Source organism: Macadamia integrifolia, chromosome 7, assembly GCF_013358625.1.
Source record: "Macadamia integrifolia cultivar HAES 741 chromosome 7, SCU_Mint_v3, whole genome shotgun sequence".
Taxonomy (NCBI): domain Eukaryota; kingdom Viridiplantae; phylum Streptophyta; class Magnoliopsida; order Proteales; family Proteaceae; genus Macadamia; species Macadamia integrifolia.
Window position 1 is genome coordinate 2,299,065 of NC_056563.1, and position 17,684 is coordinate 2,316,748.

The following is a 17,684-nucleotide window of genomic DNA, read 5'->3' on the forward strand; positions in this document are numbered from 1 at the left end:
CCCCCCCCCCCCCCCCCCCAAAAAAAAAAAAAAAAGGCAGAAAAAGGGCAGAGATGAGCTAATGCAAATTCTAGTGTATGCAATATTGTGTAGCAATGACCTGTATACACAATCCAAGCAATGGAGAGATCTCTTTTTTCAGATTATCCCTTATCATTCCATATATCTTCTCAAGGAACGCTGTAAGTTGCTGCTTGAACAGTAAAGCAGGATATTTGGCTTCAACTTTTCGCAAATCATCCAATCCACTGAGCATCCGACCATTAAGAAATGGGAGCCCAGCACTTTGTGGAGATGATCTTAGTCCCTGAAGAAAATTTTAGTGAGCACTAAAAATTTTAAATGCGAACTACATTGAGATTTGAGCATAAGCACATGTAACATGATAAAACAAATGACCAGTTCTTACTGGAGACATCCTTCCAAACAGAGAAGCTGATCTTCGCCTTTGAGGAGCCAAGCTAGATGCACCACTTGCTTTTAGGGTGCGTTGGAGAAGCAACAATAATGTGGATGAATTAGATAACCAATAGGCTAGTACATCATTATTATCCTGGGCCTTCAGCAGGGTAAACAGTGCGCCATAAGTAAAACGACATTATAGTAACATAATACAAGAAAATTTGACCATTTACCAATCATTTTGGCGGAAAGATTAGTGTGATTGTACAATTCCAGTGTTCTTCCCCCAAGTCATGAGATAGGTGTCATGGATTAATGATTGTCATCCTAATTCACTGACTAAGATACACAAATTTGAGACAGTCACAAGCTAAGATTATTGAGGTACCTCAATAGCTGAGCCTATTGTTTGAATGATACGGTCAAAGACGGTGGTTCTTTCAACTTCAAATGACCTCCAGTGAAGCAGGCATTTATAAATGATACAGGCAGCAACAGGTCTGCCCCCAGTGAACCCAAGGTCTTGAGAAATACACTTTATCAGCAGGTCTTGGTTCTCCTGAACCACAAGAATAGAAAGCAAGAATCAGATCAGTAGAAACAAACGGAATGTAAAAGAATTAGTAATTATATAATGAATTATGAAGCTTTCATAAAGCATTTTAATGATGCAAAATACTATCGATCTGACAGCTTCTAACCTGCTGTTTCACATTAAGTGATTTTTGCGGCCTTTCCTCTGTTTCAGGCTCCCGTGGAGTAGATACAGCAAGATTCAAATCCTAAAACATTAAACAGATAATGAAAAACAGAATAAATTGTTTATTCCCCAAATTAAAGAAGATATAGTAAATTTAGAAATGATCAAGTTTCCCCTTACTGATGCCATCTTTGTTTCTCCACTCAGAATATTCCCATTATCTGGAGTCCTCTGTCAAATTATTGCAAAGCCTCATGTGTTATCATGGACATACGTGTCATGAAGAAAAGTATTATGACTTGTTGACCATGCGTACCTGAATAACTGTTGTCTTCTGCTGTGCAGATAAAGCTTTACTAGTTGGTGAAATGGCCAGTGCCTGCTGACGGAGTACTTGATTCTCTGACTCTATATTGGACAGTTTCTCTTCAAGCCTAAATCATAGGGAAAACAAATAACAAGCTTAAAAATTTACAACTGGCTGTGCAAAAATACGAGAGTTTCTCTACCCAACCAAAATTCCCTTAACACTGTCCATTAGCTCCCATTTCATTATAAAGCATTAGAGGAATGAAGGCTTATTTTCAAAGTAAGATAGCCATGTAAAATATAAAATTCCCTTACGCTATATAGAAATGATGGCTCTGGGTTTTCTAGAAATGAAAACAAGAAAATAGCTAAAACCAAGCGTCTAATAACAATGAGAAATAGCCAAATAGGCTCATAGTTGGATCGAATCTCGATCCTTAACCAATATGACCTACAAGAATGGACAGAAAAAGAAAAATTCTAGCTGATACACCTGCCTCCTGTTGGCCAGGAAACAGCTACTGTTTCAGCACATGGAGTGATGACATGTCTGATGACTCTTCTCCACAGCATCCATCAGATAGGGACCCTCTGTTTTGTTCATATGTTTAGTTTCATTGTAAGGTCAGCATCTATAAGACCTACCATATCTTAAGACTCTCCTGTCTACACCAGCAACGAAAGTTTCAAATCCTAATTTACAAGTACCCCAAAAAAGAACTTCGGTGGAAATTTACCACGAGGTCAAGGTAATGTTTCAGATCAGCTCTTTTTGGTTGCAACTAAGCTTCCATGAAAAAGATGCATAGATTTCCCAGATGTCTTTGCAACAAAACTCAGCCAGCAGATCCTCATATATGAAAATGTAAACTAGTTCCTAGGTAAAAAAAAAAAAATCGTACATTTATACCCCCCCCCCAAAAAAAAAGGGCACATCAATTTAAAAAATTTGCCATGTCAAACACCTTGTATCGTTAGCAGGCATCGACACCTATACTTTGATTTTCTATATAGGCTGGTATAACTATCATATTAGGTTGTGTGTCCTCGTTAGTTTCCCAGAGCAATCCAGATCCGATCTGTTTACAGCTAATAATGATACCTAATGTTGATTCAGCATTCTGTCCCTGCCTGCGAATGGGGAAGGCTGTGAAGGCACCTCAAGCAAGTGAAAAAGGCTTTAAGGATAGAAAATTTAGAAAGCTGCCAGAACTAAGTTATTTCCAGCGGCATAGTGTTATAACAAGTTAGGACTGTGCTTGCAGTTGCCCCCATATATACCACAGGGAGAAGGCAGGAGGATACGGAGGGGTAGGAGAGTACTAGATCAGTCCACAAGGGCCCCAGCAGAATAGTTGATAACATGTTTCTCAGACATTTTGTCCAATGGTAGGAGAAATATAAAATATTTAAAAATTTCAACCACTTTTCAGACCTCTGCACTGAATCCTGAAGTTGATCCACTTTGCGCTCCGCATCTTCGAGCTTTTTACTCAGCTCTCCATTTTTAGCCTGAGCCTGAGCATCAGCATGAGCTTTTTTAGTTTCTTCTGCTGTCTGTCGTTCTGATTTCAGCTTTTCCTGAAAAAATGACAAGAGTCTACTGTGTCACATGTGGCCCATATGAATTTGAAATGTTGTGTTAGAGTAAATAATTAACTTGGATCTTAGACCAAAATCCTAGGCTTGCCAGCTGATAAGCAAACTCAATGTTATGAGCTCCATAAACAGCATCTTCTGATGCTGTGACGCTTCCGTACCAGTAGGTTCCAGGATAGCTTCACTAAATCAACACAAAACCTCATATGCGTAAACCAAGCATACAAGAGACCTTCTGCTATTCAAGCCTCAATTTCATCACCATATTTATTGTAAATAATGATTTGGAACCAATCACACCTGAGGGAGGGGTTCACAATCATTTCACATGCTTCATGCTTGTGTGGGGCTTATTCTCAGTACCCAATGCCATCTCACAAGAGGCCTTCTGCTACTCAAGGCCTTCTTGATGATCGCGATCTACCCTATAATCCATAGGAGTAGTGAGAACAAGGCATTTAATAGACCATCACATACTTGGGCATTGCTGGCCTACCTTCAGATTCTCAACTTCAGCAGTCAATGCATCAACCTTTGCGGTATCTTGAACTATAACAGGGGTTTCCTTAATCACTGGTGGTGCTCCTTCGATAGCTTTCCGAGCTGCCTCTCGTTCTCTTACAACCCTTGCATTTGCCTCTTCTACTTGTAGTTGCATTGCTTGCAAAGCATCCTGTAACTTGGAAATTTCTTGGGCTTTTGCCTCTTCTAGGTCAGTCTGTGTTTCAAAACAAGACATAATAAAGTCACACTGTAAGTCCCTCTAAAACCATGGCAAACTGATATTCAACAGTGAGAAATAAAATGAAATAAGTATTTACCCTTATTCTTTTCTCCAACTGCAAACGCCATGTAAGCTCCTCCACCATCTTTTCCAGTTTATCTTTTGCTTCTTTAAGGGCCCCCGTTTCTCTTGCAGCCTGAATGCATTTCAAAGGCATCGCTAGTATTTGTTAATAAATAGGTGAACACCACAAGATGCACTAAAAATATGTGCCAGCAGACAAAACCACATTAGTGAATTTGGTCAAACCATTTTGAGCTTTCTGAGCTCTCTCCTAGCTACGGTTTGTCTCCAACCACACTGAGAAATGATTATTGCCTTCTGAAGCCGCTTATAGTATGAACATTCCCTGTAGCAACGCCAATGAGCCTGTAGGCCACCAAAAGACAGATCAAAAACTCAAATGTTCAAATTTCTGATATGCTATTTCACAAGATTTTAATTTTTGCTTTAAAAAGTCAAAGAAATTTTTAAAAAGAGGGTGACAAGGCCAATGGTAGCCAGGATGCCCCTGGTCCTGCATCTACCCAAGGTAGGCCTGATAGAGTGAATGAATCCAGTCAATATGGACCCAAACATAGCCGAATTGCATGGGTCATTGTAGCAAGTATCCTTTAGAGGTTCCCATAATCTCTGCCACCCACCTCCACAAACCCCCTTACACAACACAAAATATTGTGACAAAACAAAATGTATACATAGTCAGGAAATGGGGAAATTTACATGGCCCAGTTTAGGAAGGGCTGCTTAAATGGTCCACCCTTTTGAGCCATATGGACAGATGATGTGGCAATTCCAACTGTTGGATAGAGAGGAAATGGTCCAGAATATCCATGTGTCAAAATTCAGACCCTAATTCAATAAAAATACCCTTCTATGTATTGACAACTGAATGGGCTGAAACTTGACATGTAACCAGGGGACCTATGGTCACCTGCCCCCAAAATTCGGGTCCCATCTGATCTGTCATGTGGCAGATTTTTAGGTTTTTCAGTTGGGCTTCTTGAGTGAACCGTGTAGGAAACTTTTACCCTGTCAGCCCACCAGGCAGGCCCAAGACAGGTCAGACCTGTACTATTTTCCTCATACCCAAAACTTGGCTTCGCCCAATAAATTTCCACTCCTAGTGCTAATGTGCTCCAAGTCAACTATGGTACCTGGATAATGATCGTAGCCTTAGTTTGCTTTCTGAATGTGAAACCATTGCGTGCAGCCATTGCCCTCAAGCCTGTCTGCAAGGTGATTGCAGACAACTGCAGTGCTTTGTAAGATTTCCTTGCAACATATTGACGGAAAATTTTCTCTATCTTCACAGCAGCTGCTTCCCGTCGTAAGTGCTCATACAATTTGCGGGTCAGTTTACCTGCAAAGGGATGGTCCACTAAGTAAATATTCCAAGAGGCCAGCTGAAGCAGTTAAATAGAGCAATATAAGACGAGGGCAAGGTATCTCATTCCAAGAAAATTGGCTTAACATTATATAATTTCTGAATATCTTTGAAAGTTGTCATATATCTGCATGAAGATGTAAGATTGTCAGCTTCATCCTCATGGGTATACGTACCAAAATCCCATATCATTATCTGATGCTAAGACATGGATTATTCCCCATCTTTCCTTTTTCATAAATGGATTATCAGAGACATTCAAGATAAGGTTCTTTAGTGTATGTTTTTTACTGATGATATTGTTTTGGTGGATGCGACAAAAGCAGGGATTAATGCCAAGTTGGAGTTATGGAGATCGAACATGGAATCAAAAGGTTTTATAATATTTGCATGAAGATGTAAGATTGTCAGCTTCATCTTCATGGGTATACCTACCAAAATCCCATATCATTATTTGATGCTAACACATGGATTATTCCCCATCTTTCCTTTTTCATAGATGGGTTATCAGAGACATTCAAGATGAGGTTCTTTAGTGTATGTTTTTTGCTGATGATATTGTTTTGGTGGATGCGACAAAAGCAGGGATTAATGCCAAGTTGGAGTTATGGAGATCGAACATGGAATCAAAAGGTTTTATAATATTTGCATGAAGATGTAAGATTGTCAGCTTCATCTTCATGGGTATACCTACCAAAATCCCATATCATTATTTGATGCTAACTCATGGATTATTCCCCATCTTTCCTTTTTCATAGATGGGTTATCAAAGACATTCAAGATGAGGTTCTTTAGTGTATGTTTTTTGTTGATGATGTTGTTTTAGTGGATGAGACAAAAGCAGAGATTAATGCCAAGTTGGAGTTATAGAGATCGAAAATGGAATCAAAAGGTTTTAAAATAAGTAGAACGAAGACAAAGTATATGTTGTGTAACTTAATTACATGAGGACGATAATGAGGTGACAAGAATTGATGAGAGGGAGGTTCCACAAAGTGACTATTTTAGGTATATAGCTCCATCATAAATAAAGAAGGTGATATAGCGGATGATGTTTCAAAAAGAATTAAAATATGAGGGATGAAGTGGAGCGGTGCACCTGGAGTATTGTGTGATAGATGTATTCCTCTAAAACTTAAAAGAAAATTTTATATGACCGCCATTTACCGGCTATGATGTATGGTGCAGAATGTTGGGTAGTAAAGAAACATCATGTAGATAAACTCAGTGTAGTGGAGATGAGGATGTTGAGATCGATGAGTGATAAAATTAGAAAAGATAAAGTAAGAAATGATCATATTAGAGCTGATTTGGGAGTAGTTCCGATACATGATAAGCTATGAGAAATTCGTTCGAGGTGGCATGGCCATGTTTAACGGAGGCCTTTGGATGTTCCAGTACGGAGGAGTGATTTAATTCAGATTGTAGGATTTAAAAGAGCTAGGGGCAAACCTAAAATGATTTTAAGAGAAGTGGTGAGGAAATGCATGCATAGCTTAGGCCTTGTGTCAAGTATGACGTCGAATGGAGCTAATTAGGGGGGGCAAGGATCCATGTGGCTAATCTCATTTAATCGGGATAAGGCTAAGTTGTTGTTATTTCGTCTTTCATGTGATTGGAATTAATACAATTATTTTGGTCTTTAGGCCGGTGAGATTCAAGACCACCTAGGGTTGGAGGGGAGATAGACATGAATAATTGATTGGAGGGAGGTGACTTAAGAAGCTAGCTTGGCAGGCCAACTTTTTGTTTATTTTGATTTACACTAAAAAGTTAAAAGCTTCAAATGCTAAACAGTCAAAATCATTTATAAGACATCTCATTCTCAGGAATGATCGCTCAATGATACCAAAAAGAGGAACATGTATAGTTGAAAAGGGACACCTCTCAAGCAGGATTGCAAGTGAATCACAGCTTTGCGCAATGTGATGAATTCTTTGCGAGCAATGTAAGTACGGATTTGTCTTTGAATGGTTCTAGCTGCATTGCCAAGAACCTCTGTTCTTCGTGCATCCAACTCAGCCATCTGACCAGCTCTCAGGAAGACTTTTGACTTACCTATCTGTTAAGCCAGTGATTGGGATAATGAATGATACTGAATATTCTCAGTGGCTAAATATATCATAGGAAAAGTTCTACCAGAAGTACATAGGATTACACTATAGCAGGTAATCATTCAAAGATCCTAAGGATCACTTGGATACTGCGAATAAGACAATGAGTAAGAGGAAATGGTAATGTCACCTGATAACCTTTCAATCCCATTTTATCTAAAATCATTTGGCATGCAACCTTGTCATCGTAGCTGTCAAGGGAGAAAAGAATCCATGTGAACTGTTGCTTGATGCAAAGTTTCTGAAAGTATCTATATCTCCCATCTAGAATATATGGCATAAAAGCTAAAAAAAAAAAAAAGAAGGAACTGTTAGACTTACTTTCCCTCCAAAACATCTGGGGCAAGAATACTAAAACGGTTCAGAAACTCATAAAATGTTCGTCTAGTGGGATATCCAGCACAGCTGATCCTAATTGCTTCAAGAACACCCTAAAAGAAAGAAGTGAAAAGAATTTTATCCACTGAAACACCATTTTAAAATAATTCGATATGAAACCACAGATAAAAGCACTCCCATAATAGCATGTCTCTTCCAAAGAAAACTTACACCACAGCGTAATTGATTGATAATGTTCAAGTTCTCAAAAATAGCAGGTTTGAGCACATTGTTTGGTTTCACACATCTGATGTAGTGAGGTTCTGTTGAACTCAAGGTTTCCATCAAAGATTGAAGTTGCAGCTGCAAGGTTAGAATGTTAGCTTTCGTCAAGTTATCTTGCAGATGTGTCAATGTGTACCAGTTGTATACCAAACATTTAATACCAGTAACTCACACCAATACAAAATAATGTGCACATTCTCCAAGTGTGCTAGCCCATGAATGAGGACCAGCATCTTAGAATTGAGTATTCATGCATCATTATAATGTAATCTGTTAATTCATACTCCATTCACAACAAACAAAGATCAAGAAAAGAAATCATCTACATACATGCATCATTATTATGTATGTGTACGCGTTTGTGTATGTAATGTCCGTAAAAAACTAAAAATAATCCAATCACAATAAATAAAGCTCAAGAAAAGAAATAATAGAACTTTCCATTAGATTGAGTCCAGTTATAAATCATTAGACTACTCAAAATCTAGAAAAATGAAGAGAATTGAGCCTTTTCCAGCAAATCTACAGACAAGCCCAAGGAAACAAAAATGTCATAATTCCGAAAGTACACACTTGTGATTTGACAGAAAAACTTCAACTGGATTTCATCCTTTTACAGCCCATGCACTTGTGATTTGATGGAGTCAGGCTAGCTCCCAAATAAACCAGTACAATTATTATGTTCAAAAACTGACTCAAAAGGCATTCATAATGCTATTAGCAAGTCAAACTATGTTAGTGTACCAACTCAGTCAAATTTTCCAGGCTGCACAAGCACCATTTCAGCAAGTAGCTCATAAAGTCAATGAAGTCGTCCTTACGTGTGAGGTCCAATTAGCATTGCTGATGTAAAACTTATCCAATTCAGCATGACATGTCTCAAAGATATGGTTGAGCAAGCCCCTTTTGAGAAGGTACAGAGTAGAGATTCAAAAACTGAGAGCATTTTTTCTTTTGGGTGAATAAAAAATTCGTTATCAAAAGGGGAAAGGAGAAATAGGGACCCTAAAATAGGTGAAAAGAAAACCAGAAGGAAATAAATACAATCAGCTAAACCCAATCCTCAGGGGGGAGGGAGAGGGACAGACCCCTTACACAACAGTATGCCTATTCCTTGAGGAATCAACACAAGAAGCGGAGACCAAAGAAAGCTTGCTCTTGATATTAAAGGAGATGAAGTCTCAGATTTTTAGAGATTGTGTTCCTTCCAAAGATGGTTGATTTCGGCACCAAAAGCTAGCTAACCAACTATGTCACAAGGAGATTTACCAGGAAAGGACATGTCCACACAGATCCATTCCCTCTCAAATGGCAGAATCGTTTGGCTTCTTGCCCAGCATTTTGTGAGAAGTCCTTTGCAGATGGAAGAGGAAAAAAGGCAAGCAAAAGAGATGATCCATGTCTTCCTAAGCATTCCAGCAGAGGCAGCAAGGGGAGAGAACTGAATCTAATGGTGGATGAGGAAAGACTGCGTTGGAAGGAAATTGGAAAGGGCCCACCAGACAGTGAAACTGTGACGAGGGATATGGCCTTTGAACTGCACTAACTTGCAACAACGAAATAAGTCCCCGCGAGATCTGATGAGCTCCCAGGCTGCTTTGGAGCTGAAAAGGCCTGAAGAAGATGTAGACCAAACAACAATATCTCCCATGCCAAGAGACCTTAGATAAGGCATTCCAGACAACGTCTAACAAGGGGGAGGAGGATGGCGTGGGGGGGTGGGGGTGGTAATCATTATGGGTAATGATATCTGCAACCATTAACTGTTTAGAGAATCCCAACCTGTAAACAGATCTAGCATTTTAAAGAAGACAACGGGAAGAGAAGCGGTTTGTAGAATTGTAGTATGAGTACCACACCAGACAGTTCAACAGGGCAAAGGGGAGGAAGCAGGTGGCACTCTACGAAGTTCAGCTCTTAGCTTCTACTGATACAAATCATTACGAAAATTCATTTCATCTGAAATAAAGGAGCCAGGAAGCAAGTGGACACAGATTACCTTGAAGCGTACCCCAATAGAAGAGAATTTGGATGACTTTGATGACTCCTCTGGAAGTGGAGGAAACAACCCAGCAACAAAGGAGCACTTTGAGGCAGTCAATAATTCTTGATGCTCTGCCACAACATAATCTTTGTTCTTGTCCAGGAACTGATCGCATTGATAATTTACCTACATAGATTAATGAATTCAGAAAAATATTATTTAATTTTGCAGAAAATGATCAAGAACAAATAGACAGATAGTATTTAATTCACACCTCCCCTGCATAGTGAGATATTGTAAAACCAGTACGAGAAAGCTTTGGTTTTCTGAAGCGCTTATTGTTTTTAAATGTTGTGTACAATTTCTGGGCAAATGTTTCTCGTGTAGACTTAGGAAACATGCTGCATGAAGCAAGGACATAAACATTAGCAAATCATAAATGGAAATTCCCCTATCTGTAAGACTATAGGAGTGTAGGTTATCATGCATATGGAAGAACAGAAAATGAGCAAATCCAACTTTCCACTCTCAAGAGATAGCACAATTAAGATCAGAAGAACCAAACGTCAACCACATACCAAGCTTCATCAAGAAGTGCAATTATTCCTCCTGGTTTCTGCACATATTGAACTAGTCAATTGCCATTGCCCAAAACGATGCATCAGAAGAATGATAGAAACATGCAAATAAATTATAAGATAGAAAGGCGAATTATGAATATAATGCTCTTAAGATATGTGCATGTGTGTGTGTGTGTGTGTCGATGATGGATGCTGATGAACTCTTTAATGTGTGCTAAAATTTTCACCATTGAAACAAAGTCACAGGGTTAAAACACAGTATCAAACAGCAAACTAAACCTTCTCAATCAGATCCAGAACATCTTGGTTATCAACAAATTCTATGTAGCTCCAATTGATTTCCTCCTTGGTATACTCTTCTTGTTCCATTTTGAAGATGTGCTGCCAAGACAAATGTACATCTATTTCAAAGAAGGCAACAAAAAAAAAAAAAAAAAAAACTCTAGAAAAATGTGCAGCCTTCAAGGGAGATAACCTGGTTGAAATGTTGTTGCAGCTTCTCGTTTGTAAAATTGATACAGAACTGCTCAAAACTGTAAAAGACAAATACAAAAGCAAATCTGATGGGCCAAGTTTTCTCATTAAAAAATTTCTTGAAAGATGGCTCCTCCCAATAGTCCCTTACCTATTGCACTTAAAACTTTCAAAACCATAAATATCAAGAACTCCAATTATTGACTTTGAGTTCGGATCCTGCCCAATTGAAATATTAATTTTTTCCACAAGCCTGTAGACGATATAGTAAACTTGTTAAAACCTAACATCCATAAGAAAACCCATTTCCACACAAACTGACAGAACATCATGTAAGCTCTTACCAATCAAACAGACGAGAATATATTGTCTTAGCCAAGCCATCCCTGCTAAACACTGCTGCAACAGGATCTAGAGCTCTTGTAATGACTTCCTCCGGAGTCACCATTACACGTTTAATCAATGCATCTTCTAAGCCTGGGGTGTTGCACCTATCAGGCAGCAAAAATTGCCAAAGAAAGTAAGAGCATGACTCTAATAGACAACCACAGGTGTGATCAGACAACATCAATTTGCAGATAACATAATTCAAAGAAACAACCATGGAATAAAACCTTAAAAATCTAAAAATTGGAACATACATAAGAAGTTCAGCTGTCATATTAAGATGAAATCTGGACTTCTCATCCTTGATGACAGAGGAGTCTATCTCCTTTCCCTTTGCAAATTCAATATTTCCAAGATGAAGAATCGCAGCTACAACCCTGAAAATTGCTTCCTGGAGATAATGTTTATCATCAGAAAGCTGATTGAACTATCAGAACAAGAAGCACAAAGAAGTATCTTGGACAAGGAGGTGACCTGTTCTTGCTTGCTTATCCCAACAATATCCATTGCCCTTCTGGTTGCAAGATATTCATGGGCATCATTTACTCCATCAAGCTCATAGCAACTGGACTGGTTTAGATAATGAAAAGATTTAAGATTTCCCAACTTATATTTCACGATGTCCTGCATATTTAAGTAAGAGTATCAGAATATAACGGAACATACTTGATCAACAGTGTAAATGAACAGATATCAACCCAAAAGGCAAAATGGAGAACACAAACCTCTGATGGTGCTGCACAAAGAAGGTAAAAGCAATGGTAGTTTCTTTCAGGATCTGATATTTGGCAAACCCGAGACCTTTCAAGAAGGTATGTCCGAATAGCTGCCCCTGATATTCTCCCACTCTTGTCGAATTGGATCTCAACAAATTTACCAAAACGACTTCATCGTAATGCCACGATGAACAAAAAAAGAGAGTATAATAAGCTCCTTCAAGAAGAAGAATATTTAGAACTAACATGTGAAGCAATAATTGTTACATCAGCCCTGAAGAAGCTGTTTAGTATCTAGTATCAATAGGACTATGACAACAAATTTTATAAGGCTATAAAATCATCCCAGTTTCTTACAGCTATTGGGGTTGGTAAGCTTAAGGCCTTCCCGCCATGCAAGTATGCAACAGGAACAAGCCTCAAGATTCAAAGTTTGCAAAAACCACTTGCCAAATCCAAGTTGAGCAAGCAATATTAGCCCTAATACAGCACTTAGTTATCACAGAAAAGAAGACCAAAAAAAAAAGGTCTTAGACAACTAGAGCTTCCTATTTTTTCTGACAGAGAAAAATAAACCAAACTGATATGCCTATTTCAAAACAGTACAGATGTGGTTAATTTTGCTGTCAGTTCTGCGGCCAGATATCTAATGGGTACCCACCAGGCACAATCATGCTGACGTATGCCATTAAGATATGGTTAACCAGGGAGGATGGTCAGATATTAACTAGTTAAGCTTCAAGCTAGGATGGTCCCTCAATCTGATGGCTTAATCAAAGCTTTCCACATATGGCATTATCAAATCAGATTATCATTTGAGTTGTAAGTGCAAATCCACAGTTGATTTATTAAATAGTGAAGTGAGAGAATGATGAAGTGTCACTCCGGTTCTCAAACTATATCACATTGAATTATGGTCCCTCCTGGCTCTGCCGTTCCCTGGGTGATGTCAATTGAAATATTGAATTAAGACAGCTGCTCCTTCAATAACCAAAAATCAGGGTTCACTGATCTGCTCACAGACCAGGAAGATTACATTTCATTTGTCTGGACCAGCAGCCAAATGAGACCCATCAGAGCTAAGATTCAAGACTCCTAAAAGGACTCAAGTTCTTCATCTCCTTTTAAGGGAAACCAGCAAAGAGTGGGTTCAGGTCAATAGAGGTTTTTTTCCAGAGGAAGTTTTCACCGACATTGTCCAATGATTGGGCTTTGGACTTGGAGGGCTGATCCACTTTATGGAGTGGCACTTCACTTGTAAACTTACAACTTAATTGTTTCTAATAAATATTTTTATCGATAGAAAGCTCAGGAGGGAGAAGAGCTGGTGCACACACCCGGAGAGAGAAATCACTTACGTACATAAGCACTCCAAAACTTGGATTCAAAAGTGGCTTTGCAAGTTTAAGTCTCAAATGCCTCAAGACATTTGCAGGTTTGATAATCAAAATACCTGAAGCTAATCAACTTTGGTAAGCCGGGTCAAATTTATAACAAGCTCTTAATTTTCTCTCAGAAACACACCACAGGAACAAATAGTCACCTTGAGTTGTTGTTCCGAACAGTTTTCGCATTGCCGAATGCTTCAAGAACAGGGTTTGACTGTAATTTTATCAACAGATAAAGACAACAATTTAGTCCTTAATGTCAATCCTTTTAATTATCATTAAGAACATTGAATGATAATGATATGCTGAAAATAAAAAATGCAACTACAATAATAATAATGACAGTCACAGGTTTGAGCTGAAGTGGCAGTTCCAACCAAAGGATGGAATCCAGTGGGACTTATTTCAAGACAAGGACTCACTGGATTTCCCAAAAGTCAAATCTGGTTGTTGTCCAACTTAAGCATATGGCCCAACAAGTATTGGATTTTACCCCTTGAATTCTTGATTTCATCCAAAACTTTTTGAGCCTTTTCCAACATTAGCTTTTTTCCATCATTATTCAAAGAGTTCTATTCTGCTACATGGCAACTCACAATAGGTCTTAACAACCCAGAACAGGAGTTGAACATGAAGTGGACTGTGTCCATAAAATTTGGATGCCAAGCTGCCAAGAGGAAGATTTTCGAACAACTGCCATTTAATAATGATGATGATAATAATAATAAAATGACAACAAGACAACAACATTGTAATAATAACTCTTACTTCCAGAACTTGTTGTTCACCTGTCCGTCCTTCAGTTCCAGATCGCCCACCCATGTATGCAAGATATCTCATGAGCATTTTCGTCGTCTCAGTTTTACCAGCACCACTTTCTCCACTGACTAGAATGGAGTTACTTTTCCCTTCATTAATCATTGCCCTATTTTCTTATGGAAGACCGCATATTAATAGAGGTATAGAAGTCTTACCAAAAAAAAAAAAAAGAGCTAATACTGCATTGGTGGGGGCAACTAAGAGAAACACTGAAATCACCTGTACGCAACATCTGCAACTGCAAAAACATGAGGGCTTAACTCCCCAAAAGCTGCTCCTTTATATTGTTGCATCATATGGGTATCATACAGATGAGGTAATCTTTGAAATGGATTTATTGCAATAAGGATATTCCCAGTGTATGTCTGGAAAGGTAAAAGCCAAAGATTAGTGTTAATAAGACTCTCTGCAACTCCCCCTCTCTCCGTCTGTGATTCCCTAAGGAACAAGCTCATCGTTGTATCCTGGCCTCCTGGGATCTCCCCATCTACTGTCTCCACCCCCCCCCCAAAGTTAGTTGGTGTTGTTGGCCTCTCTCGGCCTTTGTTCCCCCCCTTCTCCTCTTTGGTGATGAATTTATTATAAATTATTCACCCCAAAAAAAAAGAGACTCTCTGCAACTTTATCATTTTTATTATACTATTTTATCTTTCCCTTTTCTTTTTCCTGAATTCAAATGTCACTTAAGCATGTCAATAAATATCAAGACATATTTTTTTTCTTTTGTGGTGTGGGGGTGGGAGTGGGGTAGGAAGAACTCACGTAGATTTCATTAAGTTCATATCTAGTGGCCAGGTTTTGCAGAACTCCAGGCTCATGCAAATATGAAAGTTTTGTCATGTCATCTACCCCTCCAGGTGGGGCTTCAGTGTCCTTCGGAAACACTTTGGACACATTCGTGACAACCTGCATATGAGTACCAAGCCAGTAAGAACCACAGTGCCATAGCAATGGGAAATTTGCAATTTTATGGTTCATTACATGAAGGACTTCAGAGGTACGTAAACCTGGATTTGGTAACAACCAAAAGTTCATAATCTAGCCATTATTAGAGAATATTGAAAAGAACATTCATGAACAGATTCAGTCCACACCGTTTTTCCACTTGTAGTCTTAACATGAATATCTTGACCATCAATCCGAAAAACTTCACCATCAATCCAGGCCAATGCTGGGTCTTCAGCCCATACATGAGAACCTAGAATAATATTAACTGGCGCCACCTACAAAAGCAATACACATCATAAGAAAAGCACATCAACCACATATAAAAGATGGTTGTCTAGCTATAGTGATTGCCTCCAATTTGTATTTCTCCAAAGCAATTCCAAATTTCAAAGCCAGAGAGATAATACTGCCATAACATTTGTTGAATTCAATGTTTACATATTTTGACAGATGAGGAAAAGGTACAACTCAATCAAGACACCAAAAATTCTCTTTGCATAAGTAAAAAAGTGCTATGAAAATATCAGCATTCAAAAGATGACAAAGAAAATGGGGTCAATAAAAAAATGAATTCCTTAAAAACAATCCCCTGGAAGGGAAAAGAAAAGGAGAAACAAATTAACAAGTTTAGAAAGTAAATAAAATGTCAATCAGGATCTCTCCTAGTTTTTATGAGTTAGTGTTTTAGAATACATTGTCAATATATGAACTTCACAAATTTATTGTCAAAGCCTCGAACTGCAGCCATCATCCATGGCACATGAGGACCCTAATGTCCTTAAATGCTTCTCATTCCATTACAATCATGAAGATACAAAGAAGGAACATACTTACATGGCTGCAGCTTCACTATGCAAGGAAGCTGTGTCCAAAGGAAAGGCAGTCAGAAAAAAGTAGAGAAGAAAAAAAATCACTGCAAATGGGAGTCTTTAGAGTAGGTCAGGAGCTTTGCTGGCCACCTGTTCCTGGCTGATTGGGTAGGATGATTTCACCAGGGCAGGACTTGCAGCTGTACTTCAGGTATTTTGATTTTCAGTTGCAACGGGTTTGGGAGACCTAGCGTGAAAGCAGACAGGTCTACAATCCCTGGCACAGGCTCACTGGTGGTTCTAGGGAACTCACTTATTGAAAGAGTCCAAGATCTTTTCCTGCAGATCAAACACCACTTTTGTATGGTGGCTGACCAATTTCAAGCAGTGTTTTTCAACTGAGAGACTTGTATGGTGGGTATTCTATTTACTGGGTTATTTTGGTCGTAGATATGCTCTCTTCAGCTAATCCTGACCTAGAATTTGTGCACCTTCAAAACAAAATTTCTGTTATCGATCAAAATAAATGTGGAGGATCTTGAACCGAATGCAACACAAGTTATGGTGTCATCATATTTCAAATAAAGAAAGTAGACTAACTTTTGGATTCACAGTTTCCTGCCAACAACCCCACAGGAAGTTATGGATCCCCTACTCTTGCTGCCTCCACAAGCACTAATATCTAAGTAAAGGTAAAGTGATAAACTAAAAATGCATCTGTGTAGCATTTTGGGGTTCATATACAAGGATTGTCAGAAAGAATATCAAACCATACCTGCTTAGACAAATCCTTAATCATTGTTTCTGTGATACTGTTAATTAATTAAATCCATATTTTGGGAGTTCAAAGCTTAGAGCACAGAGATAAGAATTTCTTCATATGACCCACCAGGGCCTGACTTGCCAATGTATCACCAGTCCCCCCCCCCCAAAAAAAAAAAATGCTTAAATCAAACCATGGTTGACAGCTGAAACACGTTCAGGGTGGAAAGTTTCTTACAATGTACCAAGAGCACCCCACTCTCCTCCTGGCAGTTTACAGTTGACACCAGCCAATTAACAGTCAGAATCAGGTATTGCAGATTGACTATTTTATAAAATAACTTGTTGCCACTCCTCACCAACACGACCTTCAGAAAAGGAAATAACCTTTACTGCAGCCAACATTCTCATCACCAGCACTACTCACACTGCCAACATATCTGCAACCATTACTGCTACTGATAACTATGAGTTTTACTTCCTATGCTAGCATTGCACTGGAACAGTCGTACAGATAAATACAGCCTTTTTTTGTGCATAATTCAACTTGGTATTAGAGCCATTGGTTTCACTATGTCAATGATACATTTATGCAGAGTCACCCAAAAGAAGGGCCACACACCCTCTGTGTACTGCCACCCAAAAGAGAGGCAACATGTGAGATGTTGGGAATGATCCCACATTGGAAAACTTCGGGACCTTGGATGACTTCATTTACTAGTTGGGCCTTTACACTTTTGGGTTCTGTAATTCAACAAATATAAAATTTTATTATCACTTTGTCCAAGATTTGATCACATGTGTCCTTCGCAATCATTTTATTTCCTCCCATCTTCAGGTTGCTGATATTTTCACAAAGGGTCTTCCACATGCTGCTTTCCAAATTTTTCGTTCAAAACTGATGGCTCCCCCCCACCC

General features: G+C 38.8%; 1 protein-coding gene across 4 annotated transcripts in view; it reads right to left on the reverse strand.

Annotated features, from left to right (window-relative positions):
- LOC122084348 (myosin-17-like) overlaps positions 1 to 17,684 on the reverse strand; it is a 22,199-nt gene that overhangs the window by 2,500 nt on the left and 2,015 nt on the right. For 3 of the 4 annotated variants that reach the window (XR_006141878.1, XR_006141879.1, XM_042652517.1), the window contains exons 2-31: positions 15,342 to 15,470; positions 15,010 to 15,153; positions 14,467 to 14,612; positions 14,197 to 14,353; positions 13,584 to 13,642; positions 12,050 to 12,209; positions 11,799 to 11,948; positions 11,579 to 11,715; positions 11,282 to 11,428; positions 11,089 to 11,190; positions 10,939 to 10,996; positions 10,743 to 10,844; positions 10,461 to 10,498; positions 10,157 to 10,283; positions 9,898 to 10,068; positions 7,845 to 7,976; positions 7,617 to 7,726; positions 7,426 to 7,486; positions 7,066 to 7,243; positions 4,952 to 5,157; positions 4,044 to 4,163; positions 3,832 to 3,930; positions 3,507 to 3,728; positions 2,847 to 2,992; positions 1,419 to 1,536; positions 1,283 to 1,333; positions 1,104 to 1,184; positions 791 to 961; positions 410 to 559; positions 101 to 307 (exon numbers count right to left, since the gene is read on the reverse strand). Coding sequence is in view for 2 of the 4 variants with exons in the window: in XM_042652517.1 (XP_042508451.1) it covers positions 101 to 307; positions 410 to 559; positions 791 to 961; positions 1,104 to 1,184; positions 1,283 to 1,333; positions 1,419 to 1,536; positions 2,847 to 2,992; positions 3,507 to 3,728; positions 3,832 to 3,930; positions 4,044 to 4,163; positions 4,952 to 5,157; positions 7,066 to 7,243; positions 7,426 to 7,486; positions 7,617 to 7,726; positions 7,845 to 7,976; positions 9,898 to 10,068; positions 10,157 to 10,283; positions 10,461 to 10,498; positions 10,743 to 10,844; positions 10,939 to 10,996; positions 11,089 to 11,190; positions 11,282 to 11,428; positions 11,579 to 11,715; positions 11,799 to 11,948; positions 12,050 to 12,209; positions 13,584 to 13,642; positions 14,197 to 14,353; positions 14,467 to 14,612; positions 15,010 to 15,153; positions 15,342 to 15,470 (3,879 nt within the window). In the remaining 2 variants the exon portion in view is untranslated. Of the gene's footprint in view, positions 1 to 100; positions 308 to 409; positions 560 to 790; positions 962 to 1,103; positions 1,185 to 1,282; positions 1,334 to 1,418; positions 1,537 to 2,846; positions 2,993 to 3,506; positions 3,729 to 3,831; positions 3,931 to 4,043; positions 4,164 to 4,951; positions 5,158 to 7,065; positions 7,244 to 7,425; positions 7,487 to 7,616; positions 7,727 to 7,844; positions 7,977 to 9,897; positions 10,069 to 10,156; positions 10,284 to 10,460; positions 10,499 to 10,742; positions 10,845 to 10,938; positions 10,997 to 11,088; positions 11,191 to 11,281; positions 11,429 to 11,578; positions 11,716 to 11,798; positions 11,949 to 12,049; positions 12,210 to 13,583; positions 13,643 to 14,024; positions 14,096 to 14,196; positions 14,354 to 14,466; positions 14,613 to 15,009; positions 15,154 to 15,341; positions 15,471 to 17,684 lie in introns of those variants that run through there. The other variant, XM_042652518.1, reaches the window with a different exon arrangement.